The 19,839-nt window shown below is 44.0% G+C and overlaps 2 protein-coding genes and 1 pseudogene across 3 annotated transcripts; 2 read left to right on the top strand and 1 right to left on the bottom strand.

Moving 5' to 3' along the window:
• Positions 1–2,006: 2,006 nt before the first annotated feature.
• Positions 2,007–6,178, top strand: LOC136483439 (vacuolar-sorting receptor 1-like). The gene is made up of 12 exons (XM_066480518.1): positions 2,007–2,582; positions 3,084–3,773; positions 3,860–3,948; positions 4,036–4,105; positions 4,193–4,276; positions 4,390–4,466; positions 4,574–4,655; positions 4,750–4,832; positions 4,961–5,018; positions 5,178–5,306; positions 5,560–5,666; positions 5,771–6,178. The coding sequence occupies exons 1-12, from the start codon at positions 2,276–2,278 to the stop codon at positions 5,867–5,869; spliced, it is 1,875 nt and encodes a 624-aa protein (XP_066336615.1). The 5' UTR covers positions 2,007–2,275; the 3' UTR covers positions 5,870–6,178.
• Positions 6,179–8,105: 1,927 nt separating this feature from the next.
• On the bottom strand, positions 8,106–14,796 carry LOC136481384 (protein ANTI-SILENCING 1-like). Of its 2 annotated transcripts, none has more exons than XM_066478737.1 (12): positions 14,463–14,796; positions 12,840–13,201; positions 12,207–12,375; positions 11,573–12,111; positions 11,045–11,068; positions 10,782–10,874; positions 10,460–10,538; positions 9,742–9,826; positions 9,310–9,418; positions 9,110–9,226; positions 8,596–9,018; positions 8,106–8,391 (listed from the first exon to the last, which is right to left on the bottom strand). In XM_066478737.1, the coding sequence occupies exons 2-11, from the start codon at positions 13,170–13,172 to the stop codon at positions 8,911–8,913; spliced, it is 1,656 nt and encodes a 551-aa protein (XP_066334834.1). In that variant the 5' UTR covers positions 13,173–13,201; positions 14,463–14,796; the 3' UTR covers positions 8,106–8,391; positions 8,596–8,910. The 2 variants fall into 2 exon arrangements, with proteins under 2 accessions (XP_066334834.1, XP_066334835.1); XM_066478738.1 differs by having other exon boundaries at positions 8,601–9,018.
• Positions 14,797–15,485: 689 nt separating this feature from the next.
• Positions 15,486–16,398, top strand: LOC136482964 (uncharacterized; annotated as a pseudogene).
• Positions 16,399–19,839: the final 3,441 nt, after the last annotated feature.

The following is a 19,839-nucleotide window of genomic DNA, read 5'->3' as shown; positions in this document are numbered from 1 at the left end:
ACCAAAACTCTTAGGCCTTGTTTAGATGACTTCATTTTGCAAAATGAAGCACTGTAACAGTTTCGTTGTTATTTGGTAATTAGTGTCCAATCATAGTCTAATTAGGCTTAAAAGATTCGTCTCGTGGATTTCGTCTAAACTGTGTAATTAGTTTTATTTTTTATTTATATTTAATGCTTCATGCATGCGTCCAAAGATTCGATGTGACGGAGAATGTGAAAAATTTTGCAAAATTTTTGGGGAACTAAACTGGGCCTTATTCCCACCAAACAAACAAGAGACTCAATAAGTTCTTCCTTCTAAACTCCCTGTAAACTTGTATATTAATCTATATCTAAACATAATAGTATTAAAAGTGGATAAAATTCTGGCTTGCAAAGGTGCTCAAGAATATTCGTGAAAAATAACTGCATGCTCATATATTACAAGCTTGCTTGGGTTTTAGGGACCCGCGGAAGCTAGTTTTGAGAATATACATAGGGCTCCAAATATATTAGCTTTTAGCCAGCTTATATAACTAAAATCTAAAGAAGTTTGTCTTGTGCAATCTGGTAAGCGAGACAGTCCTTCTCTTCACCTTTACAATAATAATAATAGCATAAAAATTCAAAATATGAGAATATTTTGTAACTTTACTAAAAAAAATTATCTCAGCTTTTACAAACAACCATCTAAGAGCAGGTACAGCAGCTTGTCAAATCGCCGAGCATGTAAGCAATAGCAGTGACATAGAGGAGAGAGGGCACACGAGACAAAGGGCGTGTTCGCTGGTCTGATCGATCCAGACCAGCCGGCTGATCCCCCTCAGCAAATACTATTCATTAACTAGTCGCTACAGTATTTCTCTCTCACAAAACCAGCCAGTTTTAGCCAAGTTTCAGACCAGCGAACGGGGCCAAAGGCCCTGTTCGACGAGACTTATTGGAAGTGTTCTGTTGTCATTATAAGCCGGCTTATAAGTCATGGTACAGTATTTTTCTTTCTCAATAAATTAGTCGTACAAATCAGCACAAACGGCTTTACGAGCAGCCGAACAGAGCCATTGCTGCTGCGGTTGATTTGTATGGTTGATTTGTTGTGAGAGAAAAACATTGTTCCATGACTAAAAAAGTAGGGCTGATTCTGGCTTATAAGAGCAAGTATAATAGCAGGTTGTAAGCCGACTAAATGCTGAGGTGGAGGAGAGAGGGGAGGAGAGAGAGGAAAAACGAGCTGTAAGCTTACAGCCGGCTTGGGCACAAAAACCAAAAAAGTCTGTGAGCGAGACAAGTGGACCATGTATTAACTGTAAAGAGCTAACTACTATATGAGTGGGCTGAGAGAAGGCTGCAAGGAACCTTACAGCCAACAAACCGGCTGTATTATTAGCCTTGCTCAAATGAACAGGGGCAAAAGCTTGTCGCAACAGCCGTATACGCCCTCCAATACAACAACTAAGCATTCAATATCCATCATATATTGTCATGCTCTGTGCTCCAACCAAAAGACATAGCCGGATTAAAGAATAATAACTGCTTGGAAATTTAAATAGAGACAAGGAACCTACATGTATTGTATGACTTAGCTGTTTGGTGCTTGTCTTGTAGACCAAAGCTTGTCTCAACTATTGGCCTTGCTCTAAGTTCTAACCTACTTCTTTAATCCCAACTTTTAAAATCTAGTTTCTATAATATATGGTGTTTTAAAACATTGCAGTGTTATTCGGGATTATAGTTTAGTCTTAGACTAGATTTTTCCACTCATATGCTACGTTGGTTAATTTAGCTTATACTAATATTTATGCTAAAATATTGTGAGAGAAAAACGCTCTTATATATCTAAAAAAATAGCTCAAGCGAACCAGGTTTATTTCCCTTCGTCTGAAGCTGCTTTTTTTTTTTGAACTTGTCTAAAGCTGCTTCAATGTGAAGAAACCACATGGTAACTTGCTGCCCTGGCTTTGGTCACGTGTTTCTTCTGCTTTTGGTTTTGGTTCACCACGAGGCTTCGACACCGCGTCCTTCCGCCTCTTTCGCCACCTCTCCTCTCCCCTCTCCCCTCTCCCCAAACCAAACTCCTCCCACTCCAACTCCTCAATCCGAGCAGTGTAGAACTCTCTCGCTCGCCCTACCCCGGCCGTCAAAAAAATCCAATCTTTTCGCTCCCCTCACCGTTTTCGGAGGCCGCACGGCTGCGAGATTGATCAATCCTGCGCGGATCGAGCCGCAGGCACCACCAGTTCCAATCCAATCCCCAGGTGGTGCTCGCGGACCGCAGAGCAGAGCCCGGGCGGAGCATGGGGTCCCGATCCGCTGGCGCGATGCTGTGGCTGCTGGTGTGCGCGGCGCTCCTGCTGGGCTGCTGCCAGGGGAGGTTCGTGGTGGAGAAGAACAGCCTCAAGGTGACGGCGCCCGACGACCTCAAGGGCACCTACGAGTGCGCCATTGGCAACTTCGGGGTGCCCCAGTACGGCGGCACCATGGTCGGCTTCGTCGCCTACCCCAAGGCCAACAGGAAGGCCTGCAAGAGCTTCGACGACTTCGACATCTCCTACAAGGCCAAGCCGGGGGCGTTCCCCACCTTCTTGCTCGTCGACAGGGGAGGTGAGTGACCGGAATCTCAGCACCGTAGCACCAAGCGATTGCTTCTCCTCCTCCTTCCGGCCGCCGGACTGGCGGTTGGTCTCTGTTAGGTCATCCATGCGTAGACTGGCGGTTGGATTGGATAGAGACATAGAGATAGAGTGTAGTTGAAGGTTTGACCACAGGTGCCCAAATTTATGTTTATTAGTCGTGTGGTCTTCAGGTAGATGCGGTGAAGTTAGATCGTTCCATGTGATTGCTTTGAATACCCGTTGACTTGATTTGGTACAAAGACCTTGATGTGTGCAGAAAGGGAATTTAACCTGAGAGCTTAGCTTACTGTCACTGTCTTGGTTTTAGACAGTCCTATTGTGCTCCACTGGTTTTTGTTTTCAACCAACGTGCTATTTATTTAACACTCCTTCCTGTCTGTTCTCAGATGTTGCATCCTACTAGGGTTCATCAAAATAGACAATGGATTTGCATATAATAATACAATACAATGCTTGTTGTTGTTTACAGATTGCTACTTTGCAAAGAAGGCATGGAATGCACAGAAAGCAGGAGCAGCGGCGATCCTTGTCGCTGATGACAAAGACGAACCTCTAATTACAATGGACAACCCTGAGGAGAGTGGCAACACGGATTATTTAGAGAACATCACTATTCCTTCGGCGTTAATAACCAAGAGCTTTGGGGACAGGCTCAAGAAAGCAATTGACAAAGGTGACATGGTTAATGTGAATTTGGATTGGAGGGAGGCCCTGCCCCATCCTGATGAGCGTGTTGAGTATGAATTTTGGACCAACAGTAATGATGAATGTGGCCCAAAGTGTGATAGTCAGATTGATTTTGTCAAGAGCTTCAAAGGAGCAGCGCAGGTGCTTGAGAAGAAGGGCTATACGGAGTTCACTCCTCACTACATCACCTGGTATTGCCCAGAGGCCTTCATTCTGAGCAAGCAGTGCAAGTCCCAGTGCATCAATCATGGGAGATACTGTGCACCTGACCCGGAACAGGATTTTAGCAAAGGATATGATGGCAAAGATGTGGTGGTCCAGAACTTGCGCCAAGTTTGTGTCTTTAAGGTTGCTAAGGAGCACAAGAAGCCTTGGTTATGGTGGGACTATGTTACTGATTTTGCGATTCGGTGCCCAATGAAGGAAAAGAAGTACACAAAGGAGTGTGCTGAAGGGGTTATCAAGTCGCTTGGTATGTTATATTTGCATCTGGTTTCCAATGTTTGTGGTGAGGTGCAGATCTGCAGTATTTATACTAAACTGGTTTATAATTTACAGGCATTGATCATAAAGCAATAGATAAGTGTATTGGTGATCCAGATGCTGATGAGGAAAACCCTGTTCTGAAAGCTGAACAGGATGCACAGGTTAGTAGTACTTCAATGTGAATGCGTGATCTTTTCTGTTCATCCTATTGTTGATCTGAACACATCATCATCGCCCACTTTGTGTAGATTGGCAAGGGCTCTCGTGGTGATGTTACCATCTTACCAACTCTCGTAATCAACAATAGACAATACAGAGGTATGTGCTATTCTATGTATCCCGTAAATTACGATAAGGAGTTTGCTGAGATCACCAGATGAACTTATCCGAATCTATGTTTCTCAGGGAAGCTTGACAAAGGAGCAGTTCTTAAAGCACTTTGTGCTGGTTTTAGGGAAACCACTGAGCCAGCTGTTTGCTTGAGTGAAGGTTGGTGCATTGGTTTCCCTAATTTTTCAATATTCAGTTGTTACATGAGCTTATACTTTCAAGTGTAATTTGCATGTAGCATGCTCTTAATGTTCATTCTATTTCAACCTTAGATATACAAACAAATGAGTGTCTAGAGAACAATGGCGGCTGTTGGCAAGATAAGGCTGCTAACATCACTGCATGCAAGGTACATCCTGCGGTGTTAGTTTTTTTCCCTTGAAATTGAAAATTTGGTTTATCAAATATTCGTTCTGTTTAGCTTATGCATATAATACTTGTTTGGTTTACATACAGGATACCTTCCGTGGAAGAGTTTGCGAGTGTCCAGTTGTGAAAGGAGTAAAATTTGTTGGTGATGGCTATACTCACTGTGAAGGTACACTACAAGGCATCAGGAGATTCATCTTTTGGCAGTTTCTTTTATTATATGTTAACAGATCTTCTGAATTATAACATGTGATTTTTTTTAGCTTCCGGATCTGGGCGATGTGAAATTAACAATGGAGGATGCTGGAAGGATACCAAGAATGGTCGGACATACTCTGCCTGTACTGTAAGTGTCAATTGAGGTTTTGCTGTCCTTAAAACTGCCATATTATCAGTAGGATCCTGTCCAGTTTTTTTCAAGTAAAAAGTGCTTATAAAATCTGATATTTTGGTTCTGGTGTCTGTAATATGCAGGATGATGGCTGCAAATGCCCAGATGGATTCAAGGGTGATGGTAAGCACAAATGTGAAGGTAAGAGACATTTCCTGAGGCTCATTAATCTTTCTAGAAGTGCTTGCCTGCTTCTGCTGTAATGCACTTCAGAAGTGCCTTTCGCTGTTTTGCGATATCATATATCATTGGACTTCTCGCACTTCCCTTGCGATGCTGATGTGAAACATGTTGTGACAGATATTGATGAATGCAAGGAAAAGACTGCATGTCAATGCAAAGAATGCAAATGCAAAAACACATGGGGAAGCTATGAGTGCGGCTGCAGTGGAGGCTTGCTTTACATGAGGGAGCATGATACATGCATAAGTATGTAGCCCTCATACATGTACACTATCAGCTTATTATTGAGTCGCAGTTTTCATGTTGAATTCGTTAACGTTAGAGGTCATAAGTTAGCATAACTTGCTGGCTACCTCACCTATTAGAGGCATATGAATCATATAATTTTGGATTTTTGCTCTGACAACTTGACAGTTCAAGCTCAAAACTAGCAACTATGCTGAATATAGACATGAGCTTGACACTCGAGTGATGCTAATTGGGCATTTGTTATACTCAGGCAAAAATGGAGCATCAGAAGCAGGCTGGGACTTCTTGTGGGTCGTCTTCTTCGGCCTTGTTGCAGCAGGAATTGCAGGATATGCAGTGTACAAGTACAGGATCCGGGTAAGAAATAGGCAGCTTGTATCTGCTGATACTTCTATGTTCATTACCTTCCGATAAATCTGGGTTGGCAATTAATTCTGTTCTTGCATTGCCCGTGCCTACAGAGATATATGGACTCAGAGATCCGTGCTATCATGGCTCAGTACATGCCCCTGGACAACCAAGGAGATGTCCAGAGCCATTCTCATCATATTGAGATGTGAGGTGGATGCAGATTTGATGAGAGGAGACCGTGACTTGATCTAGCTTATATACACTTGAATTAGATGTGCATAATCGTAACGATCTTATTTGTACCATGCAGTCTTTGAACAATTTGTATCGGTGTGGTTTCTGTGTTAGGCTGTACCATGACATGGTCTTGTTTAGTAATAATTTGCCATCTTTTCTTTCAGTGGCAATAAAGGAGATGGCAAACGGGCATGACTGGTGTTCAGTTATGTTTGTCGTCACTGATCAGTGGTAAAGAAATTTGGGCGCCTAACATAACAGAGAATTGTGCCTGGTGTCAATTGTTTGATCCATGATGCTAGTCCATTGAATGACATTGCTCCATATGTAGGACGTGTTTGTTTGAGCCGAGTCCGTAACCGAGAAAGTTTTGTTCGGACAGTTAACCTAGTTCGAAGGCATTCCAGTTTCAAAAAAAAAAAAAGTTCTAAGGCATTCTGTGACTGATGCATCACATTCCCCATTTAGCAGCATCTGATATTGGAACAGGTGAATTGAAATATGAGATCGACAGAGCTGAATAGCTGATGCTTATTGTTTCGTCAGTTGTACACTACGTTGAATGGGGCTAAAATGAAGCACAATTCCTGGGCAAAAGATGCAGCATTCGTACAGGTGTGAATGGTTCTAAAATGGTCGAACAAAAAACCAGTTCAAATCTAAAATCCTCTTCGATCTTTCATGTTCGGTTCATGTACTGCCCTGTTCTTGAATCAACCAGAAAATCATCGCCTACATTCACAAAAGAGGGCACAGTGACAACAGCTCCAGTTCCAGGGTTGCAGTTGCAGGGCTTTGTTCCTCCTACAAAAAACAGTGACAATATGATCCCAGTTCTGATGACGTCAACTTCCATCAGAAGAAATGGCCGACATAATGTTGTGCTCTTTACAACTCGATTGCATCTGATTACTTTTAGTTAGCAACACGCTTTGTTAACCAATTGCAGGTACTTATCGCAAAAGCATACTTGGTATTAGAGAAATCTGTACCTTGTGCACTGTCGCTTGCCCCAGGGGTCAGTATCAGTTACAGTCAGCCTCACAGTGATGGGGAGCTCGAAATCAATGATCTACAAAAATTGTCACAGTTAATGGGCAGTATATTTTGCTGTGTGGGAACACTGTCTTGTCACAGTTAATGGGCAGTATATTTTGCTGTGTGGGAACACTGTCCCCCCCCCCCCCCCCCCCCCCGGTTCTATAGGAAAAAAATATGAGAATGAAATCATTAGCCAATTGCATAACAAATAATCTGAAAAGATAAATAGGAAATACCTTCCCATTCCAGTACAGCAAATTGCAGTCCATTCCTTCTTTCAGTCATTTTTGCTTGTCACCGACATCTGCTTCGTTTAACCGACTTTCTTCGAATGTTGTCTGCAAGGGAAATTGACAAGAGCATTGTAAGATACAAATGTTAACATAATTGTTTACGTATATCAGGACCCTAAGTTTACAATTTGCCCATGAATCCAGAATGTGGCTATTTTGCATTCGGACATCATGTTTCCTGGGAAGACAAAAAAGATCTACTTTCTTTTTCCTGAAAAGAAAATTGAAATTGACTCTCTCTCTTTTTTTTTTTGCCAAAAGCTGTAGTTCTTTGCCTCTATTCAAACTTCTTACATCACAATTTGGAGTTCCCCTTGATAAAACAAATAAGGCAAAATAATGCTGAATTACTTCAACAATTCCTACAGAATCCAATACACAGTGGGTTTTCAAGCAAGTATAACGGTACAAAAGATGATATAAGATCTGCCTCAGGGGGTTGAAGACTTAAAGTGGGACAAATTCTGCTGAAAACCAAAAGGCAGGGCGGTGCCTTGGTAAAGTGGTTGGTCACTGCAGTACCATTCTTTAAGAAGGAATCCTGAGCCTAAGTCAGTTGGTTAGATTCCTTGTGGTGGAATCTATCTATCCGGGTTCAAGTACTCGACTTGACACGGGTGCTCATATTTTTTTTGGATTTATTCCAAGATTTAACGGTGGTGTGCTTTCAGTGGTAGGCGACGTTCCCGTCGACAGCGAGGCGCCTGTGGTGACTTCGTCAATCTCGAGATGTGCCGGTTGAGTCTTTCGGATGTACCCATTAGGGTAGGATTTGCGTACGTGTATTCATAGGGGTGAGTGTACGTACGTGTTGAACGTCTGCGTCTGTACTTGTGTAATTCGCAAAAAAAAAAAAAAGAATAGCCAGGCCGGCTGGAGTAGCATATCTTTTCATTAATAAGAAGAAACATACTCCGTAGTAAATACAAACTTAATATAATATTTTCATTACAAGAATTCTTAGAAAACTATCTAAATACAAAGATCACCTCTAACAATCGATGGCATGACAAAATTTCATGAAACATAAAGCAAGGATGCTTAGCATTTTCACTAATTATTTTGGTGGTTGAAGTGTGTACGAGGTCCATGAATACGAACTGGGAGCCATCCTTGTACGTAAATTGCTTGGTCTCCTTTGAAAGGGACGGTTCCTGTAGCTGAAAGTGTTAATGGAGAAGTGACCATTAGTTGCTTCATTCATAGCATATGTAGCTACGGAGACTATAAAAAGCAAGAGATTGGTTGACTAAGCTACATCGCGTGCTAGCAGTTTTTTTGAAGATAAAATACAGAGTGGGAAAAGAAAAAGAGTTGCTAAATTCTTGTCAGATTCAGAAGATGTGGGTTTGAGGCGAAATTACCGTACTTCCAGCTCGAAAGGTTTTCTCAACTAGTCAACTGTGTTGCCGGTGACATAGTTGCGCATTTTCGTCCTGACAAAGGCAGCACCTTTTCCAGGCTTGACGTGGAGAAACTCTGTTGTTGGAAGGAGACGAGAGAAATTGGCTGGCATGTTTTCCATAACAATGACATACGTTTTGCGCAGTGCCTTAGGCTATACATCTTTTGGACACACAGAGGTAGCATCCTTTTTCATTCCAACAAAGACTAGAGGTACATGGACTTGATAAGCATTTTCCACAAATTTCTGCTGAGAAGTGAGAGATGTCGGTGACCTAGAACTTTCCATGGCGCGCCGCCGACCTCGACGTTGGTGCCGACCCTGATGTCGTTGCTGGAGAGCGCGTTGACCCCTGCAAGCATGCGCGTTGACCTCTGTGCTTCTGCAAACCGATTGAACAACACAAATTAATGTCTGAATGCGAGATACATGGCAATGGCATTGATACAAATCTTTAACAGAACTGTGTCTACCTTGTGAAGTATTCTGAAACTTTGGTCTTGCCTTTCCCGAAGAAGCATCCATTCTAAGGCCAAGTCATACTCGATCGTGTTGGGCTGGGAACAATGTGAGGTTGCTACGGCCTTCTTCTGCAAAAGAAAAGGAAGTTGTGTAAAATATCAAGCCAAAGACACGCAGAACATCGCAGAGCTTATAAACATTAAGCGCCCACCTGCTCGTCACGCTGCTTTTGACCAATTTTGACATGTGAGGAGAGGTGCCCAACAAGATTCACTGAAGGTTTTGGAACCTCAAGTAACCCTTTGCTGCAGTAAAGAGGTCTGCAAGTTATACATTAGGCAAGAATTATCAGTAGCCAACCAAGAAAATCACGCCAGACAAACTTTGTTCTAATTCATAAATTCCAACAGTTGCTTGTGTTAGAAAGGGGTCTCAAGGAAAATGTTGCTTGTGTTAGAAAACAGATTGAAGAATCAATGTATCAGAGCATCACCTAAGAAGACTCTTTGTTCTAATTCATAAATTCCAGCAGTTGATTTGCCAGGAGAGTTCAAGAATTGACAAAACAAACAGAATACCACTTGAAGAAAAAATAGTTACAGAATAAGATACAAGGTAGATTACATTAACTACAAACACATACCTTCCACCAACAACCAAGCCAGAATTGATTTTTGAAATGGCAGCATCAGCAGCATCTTTAGTTTTGAATATGGCATATGCTTTGCCTACAGATAAGAAAACCACTTGTAGTAAAATTGCAAGAAGAAAAATATCATTCTCCCATCAACTGGACATAGGTAACTATTTATGGAAAATCTTTAAGGAATAGTTTATGCATCTGTCAACAGGTTACTGAGCCAACTATCAGACAAGACTTTGGACGCTAGGATAAAGATCCAAATGTCCACTCCCTTCCCCCTTCACTACATCAACTAGATAATACCAGGTCATTTTACACAGCATTGCCACCCCAACCTTGTGATCACCATCCCTGGTACCAGAATGGCTTGCCAGTGAACACCTCCACAACTGGCCATCGTCCCTCCCTCCTTTCGTATTGTTACGCATCTCCTGCCTGCATCGGCCTCCTCTCTATCTCCAGTGAGATGGCCCTGCCCCACCCTCACCAGACCAGATCCATGCTCGCCGCCCACTGCCTTGCTAACCACCACTTTGATGGTACATCATCACAGCATACAGCCCCGCCCAATCGGTGGTCTTCCACCATCACCGCTGGGCTAGTCACCTTTCCCCACCTACCCCCCCTCCCCCCACAGAAAAAAGCACGGTCCCCACCCTCACTGTATCTCATTCAACAGATATATAGCATTTTTTCCTTTAATTAGTGAACAACTCACCATTGTTTGGATCATCATAAGTGGGGTGGTTAATGGGCTTCGCAGTGCAACTTAGCTGTAATGCTTTACGAACCAGCTCCTGCAAACATGGTAATAACAAAGCCCAAAACAAACAGAGTAAGAACATTGAGATTAAAAGGAATGAATGTACTGTTGAAAGAGAAACTGTATGAGACAATCATAAGTTACGTGGGCAGAAGTAGAATTGCAACCGAACAGACAGCAATAGATGTTCACATATACTTGAAAAATACTAGGCCAGGGATACAAAGGAGTAGCTTGGGCTTTATGACAACCAAAAAGACAGGATGCTATTTGCTACCTCTATGTCAGCAGGTCCAAACCGAATATCAAGATTTTGAATATAGACAAGAGTCCCCTTATCATCAGCCATCTTTAGTCTGTCATCCCATTCCTGAAATTCCATAAAAAAGATCATCATAAAAAATCCAAGGCCAAACAAGATATTAATCAGTTTGTGGTAATTTTGAGTAATAATGATTAATGAATAATCAAGCATGGGTATGGCATGCTTCAATACAACAACAAATGCACAAGAGACCATAGCAAGGAAAGGTCACTCACAATTTTAAACCATTTGCTTCTGTCCTGTTAAATGGAATAAATAATGTGTTAGCAAAAAGGAAACATGGAAAATCAGTAGAAGACTCTGTAAATAGCAATTAAGCAGAAAGAATGTTCAGATAAATGATCCATGAACAGGAAGAATATTGCTTGTGTGCAGTAGGTATGGGATAAGACTTCACCCAGGTTGGCAGTTCAAAGTTCATAAAGATTACGGCCGTTGGCAAATAATGAATCAACAGAAAGCAGCACAAGATGACCATATGGCCTACTGAACTTGTGCTGTGCTCATTAACTGCATTGTTATGTCTCATTCCACCTCTCAGACCAATAAATAGAGAGACATGGTATGGAAAGGTGTAAGCATGTACAAAACTTGGTATGCGGCAATTTAGAAAGATGCAGTTATGTCTCCTCTCCAAAGGCTGTAACATTAAGTACAAAAGGAGCACACTTGCATTCCTGTAATGAAACGTAAGAGCAGAAGTAGCATGTTGGATGTAGGAAAAGTAAGTCCAGAGAATTTACGATATTCTTTGGCGGTAGCTCCAAAGGTCTTTGTTCAGCAGTCCCTGGGGCTATGTCCTGCTCTGTAGTTACTTGGGATAATTTCAACTTTTTTGGCGGCCTCTCCCCAGCGTGAGCATCCTGTAACTGTGTATGTTTGGGAATGTTCTCCATAACTGCAGACCGTGGAGGGGCAATCGAAGCAACTGGTTTCTCATCCTCCTTGACTGCTGAACGGGAAAGGGGAATGGCAGCAACTGATTTCTTATCCTCTTTCTTGACCACAGGCTGGGAAAGGGGAATCGCAATGGTTGGTTTCTGTTCCTCCCTGACCTCTGATTGGGAAAGGGGAACTGTGGCAGGCGGATTTTCATCCACCTCCTTAAATGCTGGCTGCGGAAGGGGAAGTGCAGCAGCCTGACTTCGATCCTCCGTTTTAACTGCTGAAGGGGGTGCAGGTACTGCGGCAACCATACACTCATCCACATTTGGATTCAGCGGAACATTTGTACCAGGACTGGATATGACTAGCTCATCTTTTGGATTCAGCAGAACATCAACTGCACCAGAAGGACAATAGTTAGTATACAATTCAATTGAAAACATTACCAGATAAAATTGGAGGGCACAAATCAAGTATAGATCCTCTGCTGACCTTGCACTGTAGCAATTTTATCAGGCAATTGATCAGAAAGTGTTAAACTTTTAACATCAAAGAACCTATAGAAGATATAATCAGCAATGTCTAGTTCCTGAGGAGAAGGTTGACGATTCCTCTCGTCCTTTGAAATACATATAACAGTGCATTTTCCAGCAACAGCTTCCTAATTGAGAAATAAACATATAATCATTATAATATTTTAATAGGAACAGAAATCCAAAAATGGAAAGACGACAGATTTAACATTTACATATCTCATAAATAGCTCAGCAAATGTTAACTTTAACTGTTCACCTCCAACTAGAATGATTATATTATTGCTATGCAAACCAAGCTAGCTCTGCTCAGGCTTTAAAAAATGAGCAGGTGAAGTGTGACAAACCTTGGTGCCTCAATCAGGCTTGGCTGTTACCTACTTATTTTCAAAAATATATAGTATTGCAATTGATCTATGCAAATTGTTCACACGTTTTTATTAATCAAATATGCACGAGAGCTGCACATCATTGCATTAAGAAGAACCCAGATATACAACACGCCTGGGAGTATTATGTCAGAATACACAAGTTTAAGGATGATGATAAAGAAAAACAAGACAGAACATGAGTGAAGTTATGAGAGACATACCAGTGGGTTGATATCAGCAAGCCCAGTACCTTCACCACAAGCAAGAAAAATCTCCTTTCCCATCACAGGGCCTCTTAAATAATTCTGAATCTCATCAGGGTGGAAAAACCAAAGAATTTTTACTTTTTTAGCATTATTTTGCTCCCAAATCTTCACTATTTTTCCAATGTATGGTTCAGTTTCACCATGCTTAAATAGATAGACACAGTCATACAATGAATACTTCACATTGTCCAATGTGAAGGACCCATAGAACTGTATATCCATCTTGACACCACCTGTTGCTCGACGCTTGCCCCATGAGAATTGGATTGGCTCAGCATTCCCATCCATTCTTGTGCCGATAAGTGTTGGCTCACTCACTGCACACCATAAGCCTACAATCAGAAATCCACCAGACTAAACTACGAGGTAGATAAAACAATATCAGGGAAATTAAGTTGACTAATAAAAAATGGTTGCAAAGCTCTAAACTAATTTGTGGAACCAATGATGCTGCCAGCCAACTATTCAAAAACTTTAACAGCCACAGGAACCAAAATTTTAAACTGTCAAAAATACATATGTGAAACTTGAAGTAAAGTGTGTTCTCATTTTTTTCCCAATACTTTTTTTTTAATTTGATGTGTTACCTAGAGTTTTCACGATGTCACCAACATATTCACTATGTTTCTGAAAGGCAATTGAGTAATATATTCACTATGCTTCTGAAAGGCAATTGAGTTGGTGGACACTTGTTCCAGTTGTGCAAATGATTGAAAGTTGAAACTGAAGACAATGTACATGTTGATGTCTAGCTTTTAACTATATTAGTAGAAATAACTCTTGTACCTTGAAATCAAAGATATGACCGCAAAACACCAAAACTTTAGAAAAATGGAAATGTATGCACTTTCCATACTTAAGGACAGTTGCGCGACATTCCTTTGGTGTCAAAAAGACATGCTACATAAATAGAGTATCAAAAAGTCTGAAGATACTTCAATTTCCAAGATGCGAACATATGACCCAATACCCAAAATGACGATCCGATATTAAATGGCATCAAGCTTGAGAATCACAACTTGTCTGTTTTCCACTTCACTCGCATAAGGGGCTGACTGCAAAAGCTAGTGCAGAAGGGAGAATTCCTAAAACAACAAATCGATTTCGCGACACATCACAACCTACCTCACCGCCGTGGCCAATTAAGTTCCTAAATGCGCATACCATGAACAGACCAGAGCAGTGCAGGCCAATGCTGGTTATGGATGTCATGAACATATATAGCAGAAGCAAAGGCCCCTCTCCTCAACAACGAAACCACTACAGAGAATTGGGGAGAGAACTCACAGTCCGTGTGTCCTATTCACTTTCAGAAGAAAAAACGACAAACCGCCGGACTCGCTACATCCTCTGTCTAGCACGAATTCCACACGAGCACGACGAGCACGCAAGCAATCCCCCAAGGTCCATGGACGCCGAGCGCTCGGTCAGAGCCGCAGAAATGGCGGCGGCCACTGCTGAGCGAAGCAGCCCCGCGGCGCAGGCAACGGGGCCGCGCGCCATGCACGGATTAACGGATCCATTCATTTCCATCACGGCATCACCAGACGGAGGAGGGGTGGGCAACAGGGCAGGTACCTCGCGCTGGGAATCCTCGCACAGTCGGGGCCCCTTGTCGCCACCGGTGCGGCGGCGGGAGCACGTACGGGAGGGGAGGCCGCGGTCAGGGTAAGGGGGTGTGGTCGCCGCTGCTTGGGCCCCCAACGGCCCAACCCAACCCACCTTGCGGAAAAAGGGAGCGAGGGTGCCCGGAGCGGCGTCGGCGGAGGGGATCGTCGGCCGGTGAGCCGCTGCCGGTGTCCGAACCCTAGTCTCTCTCTCTCTCTCTCCGTCTCTCCGTACGAAAAAAGACCTGGAGACACCGAGACAGGCTCACACTCGCACACAGGCACAGCAGCCCAGTTCTGAGTTCTGACCGCTTCTGCTGCGTCCATCCCATCCCATCCCATCCCACTCCCTCGGGAAGCCAGCCAAATGTCGTTGGGAGCCGATTCCCTCGGAAGCGGACGCAGAAGCCGCCGCCACCGCCGCTTCTCTCTGAAACTCTGGGGCTGCTCTGCCCTGCTGCTCAAACTCTGTTCCTGATTTCCGTTTCAACTTGTTTGGTACAGGATAGGATCTAGTTTGAATTCGAACTTTAGTTTTAGATTCAAAAAACAAGAGGGAGAACGAGAAAGAAGGATAAACGGGCCTATCTAAATAAAATAAAATAAAAACCTCTGCTGTAAAACTCCGTAGGATGTTAGTTTGAATTTGAACCGCTGCTGTAAAAAATAAAATAAAAACCTGAGAAAACTTCGGCGGTATACTCACGAACTGCCCAGAGCATCTTCAACAGATTAGCTAAAAGAAATATCTAAATTTAGTGATTTTTGTATTTTTGTAAAATGAATCCCTCCTTTAAAAAAATAGACTACTCTAACCGACTATCTAAATTGAGACTCTCTATATTTAAACTTGCCATGTCATCGGATTTTTCCTCTTCCTATCCATCCCGATCCCGTCCGCTCTCTTTTCGGATCATCTCAGGCGCCACCTCGAACTCAAGTTCCGCAGCAGGGGCCGGCCGCCTGGAACTCCATCCCGATCCTGTTCGCTGGTTGCCGGCTGCCCAGGCATCATCAACGCTCACGTCCACCAGGCCACAAGGGGCAGAGTCGCCCAACCATCAGAGCACGCAGGGTCCGGCCATTGCCAGCCGCACATCTTGAAGGGCATCACGGCAGCCTGCTGGTGGCTGTCCTAGCCGTGTAGGAGGTTTACTTAATTTGGCCATAATTTTGTAAATTGACACAGATAATTATCTCGGTTGCTTAGAGAATTTGTCCTTCTACCCTACAGCTCAAGGTGCGCCAACGATGGATTCTGAAGATGAATTCTATGATACAGTGTTCAATGAAGTGCTTGAGTCATCATCTTGGGACGATGAGGATGATTTATATGTTGTTGCTGCACACATAGTACCAGAGGCTAATGACAAGCAACCATATCACCGAGGTTCTATTGACGGACATCGCGTATTGAATCGTGATAGGCAGTCTGGACACTCCAGACTTTTTTCAAAACTATTTCTCAGATGATCCTACGTATGGGGCGAACTATTTTAGGTGGAGGTTTGTACTTTCCCCTCATAGTATGAAATTTCTTTTGTACATACGTGCAGCTGTGGCTAATTAATTAGTTTTATGACATAGATTTCGAATGAGGCGTCATGTGTGTGTTCGTATAATGAATGCCGTTGAGGAGAATGATGACTACTTTGTGCAGAAGAGGAATGCCGCCGGTACCCTAGGACTATCTTGTTTGCAAAAGGTGGTGGCAGCATTTCGGATGATAGCTTATGGTGTAGCGGCTGATGCTATGGATGACTATGTTCGTATTGGCGAGAGTACCGCTCTAGAAAGTTTGAGAATGTTCGTCATAGCTGTTGTTCAAGTATTTGGACCTATTACTCGCAATTGGTGAGAGCAGAGGTTTCCCGGGAATGCTTGGTTCCATAGATTGCATGCATTGAACTTGGAAAAAATGCCCTGTTTCATGGCATGGTATGTACCGAGGGCATAAAAAGGGGCCTACAATTATACTAGAAGCAGTTGCCTCTAAAGATCTTTGGATTTGGCATGCATTCTTTGGGATGCCACGCTCGCACAATAATATCAATGTTCTTCGAAGATCTCTTATATTTGCAAGGATCGCTGAAGGTGACGGTCCACAGGTTAATTACAGCGTCAATGTGAATTATTATACAATGGGTTATTACCTCGCAAATGACATATATCCGTCTTGGGCCACGTTCGTGAAGACCATGCCGAGTGCTGCGCTAAAAACACTCGGCAAAATAGGGGGTTTGCCGAGTGTAAAAAAACACTCGGCAAAGAGCCAGTTTGCCGAGTGTAAAAAAAAACACTCGGCAAAGAAATAAAATATTTTTTCTGGAAAAGAAGGAGAAGAAAAAAAATTAAAAAAAAACCTTTGCCGAGTGCTAGATCTACAACACTCGGCAAAGAAATATAAAATCTTTTTTCTGAAAAAAAGGAGAAGAAAAAAATAAAAAAACCCTTTGCCGAGTGCTAGATCTGCAACACTCGGCAAAGAAATATAAAATCTTTTTTCTGAAAAAAGGAGAAGAAAAAAAATTAAAAAAAAACCTTTGCCGAGTGCTAGATCTACGACACTCGGCAAATTTTTTTTCTGGAAATAAAAGCCGTAGCACGCCGCGCGCCCCTCCCTCCCTCTCCTCCTAGCTCCCCTCTCCCTCCGCCTCTGTCACCCCGCACGCCGCGCGCCCCTCCCTCCCTCTCCTCCCAGCTCCCCTCTCCGTCCTCCTCCTCCGGTGCCCTCCCCTCCTCCCTCTCCAGCGCCCCCCTCCTCCTCCCTCTCCGGCGTGCCCCCCTCCTCCTGGATCCGATGCGGCCCCGCCCTCCTCCCTCTCCGGCCCAAATCCGGCGCGGCCCCGCCCTCCTCCCTCTCCGGCGCCCCTCCCGCCTCCTCCCTCTCCGGCGCCCCCTCCTCCTCCCTCTCCGGCGCCCCCCTCCTCCTCCCTCTCCCTCTCCAACGCCCTCTCTCCTCCCTCCGGTGGCGGCGTGGTGCGGGGAGGCCGGATCCGGTGGCGGAGCGGCGCGGGGAGGTTGGATCCGGCGGCGCCCTTTCTTCCTCCGGCGGCACCCTCTCTTCTCTCTCCCTCCGGTGGTGGCGCGGCGTGGGGAGGCTGGATCCAGTGGCGGCGGTGGTGGGCCAGCGCCGGTGCGAGCGGGGTGGCCGGATTCGGCGGCGCCCTTTCTTCCTCGGGTGGCACCCTCTCTTCTCTCTCCCTCTGGTGGTGGTGCGGCATGGGGAGGCTGGATCCGGTGGCGGCGGTGGCGGGCCAGCGCCGGTGCGAGCGGGGTGGCCGGATCTGGCGGCGCCCTTTCTTCCTCCGGCAGCACCCTCTCTTCTCTCTCCCTCCGGTGGTGGCGCGGCGCGGGGAGGCTGGATCCGGTGGTGGCGGTGGCGGGCCAGCGCCGGTGCGAGCGGGGCGGCCAGATCCGACGGCGCCTTTTCTTCCTCCGGTGGCTGATGCTTTTTTTTTTTCAAAAAATGTTTACCGAGTGTTTTTGGGGCACTCGGCAAAGTCTTCGCCGAGTGCCCGACGAAAAATACTCGGCAAAACAGCGTTTGCCGATAAACCAGTTGCCGAGTGTCGTTTGCCGAGTGTAACACTCGGCAAACAGTTTGCCGAGTGTTTTGGGGGCTTTGCCGAGTGCCCTGTATGACTGTATCCGGTAGTGAGACACAGCAGGAAGGTAAAAGGTTGCGACAAATCGTCAATCGGTAATTCTACATTTGCTTTTTTTGAGGGAAGGTATTTCTACATTTGTTGATGGGCATCTATTTACAATAGGCGTTGGACTGTCAGCCAGCAATTCGACGTTGGTCCGTCAGTCGGCGCGATGGCCTAGCCATTGCGGCCCCTCGAGCAACAAGTGTAACAAGGCCCAGTCCATCAACAGCATAAAAACACTTGCCGCCGCCGACCCTCTCTTTCCCTCGTCATTTGCCGCGCCGGCCGCCAAAACATGCGTGTATAGCCTCTTCCCAGGCGCTAGTCACCAAATTTGCTCGTGCACACTCAAGTCTAATTATGTTTTGGGAAACTGTTGATATTCTATCACTGGACACCTTGGTATATTTTTTTGAAGCTAACATTCAACAAATAGATTGGTCTATATTACCTAATTTGCTTCACTTCAATACTCCTTGATAAACAAAACTATTGGCCAAAAATTTAGCCTGTGAAGAGGTAGAACCTGATTGTGAATTACTCAAAAAGAGCCATCAAGTACTCTTTGATTATGCTCCAAAACCCCTGATAAAATTCCAGAGGAAAACCACCAGGGCATGGTGCTTTATTAGTTTCCATTTGAAATATTGCATTTCTCACCTCTTGCTTCGTAAATGTTGATGTTAACAACTCATTTTCCAGCTCAGACCCTTGAGGGATATCAACTAGCCAAGCTTCATCCATGGTCACATGGTTAGTACTTGGTGGTCCAAATAAATTTGATGGTGACCCCAAATGGTAAGTCACCCCAAAAAAATGTATTTGCTTGGTGGTTAGTAACACCCAGTAAAGTAAAATGTATTTACTTGGCGATTAGTCACCTCCAAGAAATATTGAATTTCCTTGACTGCTGGCAGTGGCGAAGGGTGAAGTACAATTTCGCGCGAGCGCGCGCGCGGGGGGGGGGGGGGGGATTTACATGAAGACATAGTCAACGTGTATTAAAAGACAGTACTGTGTTATTTTTAGACCATGATGTTGAACAAGCAAAGAACAAAAAAAACTGCTTCTACGTACTTTTGAACAACTATCGGGTCTTAAAAGTAACTTCCATGAGAGTTCAAATTTTTTTTTTGGAGAAATATAAAATAGTAAAGATATGTGGTAACATCTTTTTGGTTGCAAATTAGGCACTTACCTTTTTCGATTATCGTGGTCATCCAATGATTTACCACAAACTGAATAACAAAGGTTGGACGAAAGCAAAGGAGCGTATAGTAGAAAACAAAAGACTCAGTGGTTGGAAAGGGAAACACCTGTATGTCAGGAGTAGACTGGTGCTGATTGACTCGGTTCTGTCAAGCCTTCCTATGTTTATGGTTTTATTCTTTGAAATTACTAAGAGTGTTTTGAAGAAAATAGATATCAGATATCAAGATTATTTTTTTTGGCAAAACGACCAAGGCCCCGTTCGCTGGTCTGAAACTTGGCTGAAACTGGCTGAAAACACTGTTCCGACTGAATTATTATGAGAGAAAAATACTGTTTCGGCTGAAAAAAGAAGCCGAACAAATCGAATATGGGGTAAGCCGAACATGGCCCAATAGAAGAAGAAACATAAACTAGTACTCCGTAAGATATTGTGTTGTAATAAGGTGGTCTGATATCTCTTGTTGGAGGATGAAGCTAGATTGT

This window comes from Miscanthus floridulus, chromosome 9, assembly GCF_019320115.1.
Source record: "Miscanthus floridulus cultivar M001 chromosome 9, ASM1932011v1, whole genome shotgun sequence".
Taxonomy (NCBI): Eukaryota; Viridiplantae; Streptophyta; class Magnoliopsida; order Poales; family Poaceae; genus Miscanthus; species Miscanthus floridulus.
The sequence above is the reverse complement of the archived record's forward strand: the minus strand, read 5'-3'. Positions and strand labels throughout refer to the sequence as shown.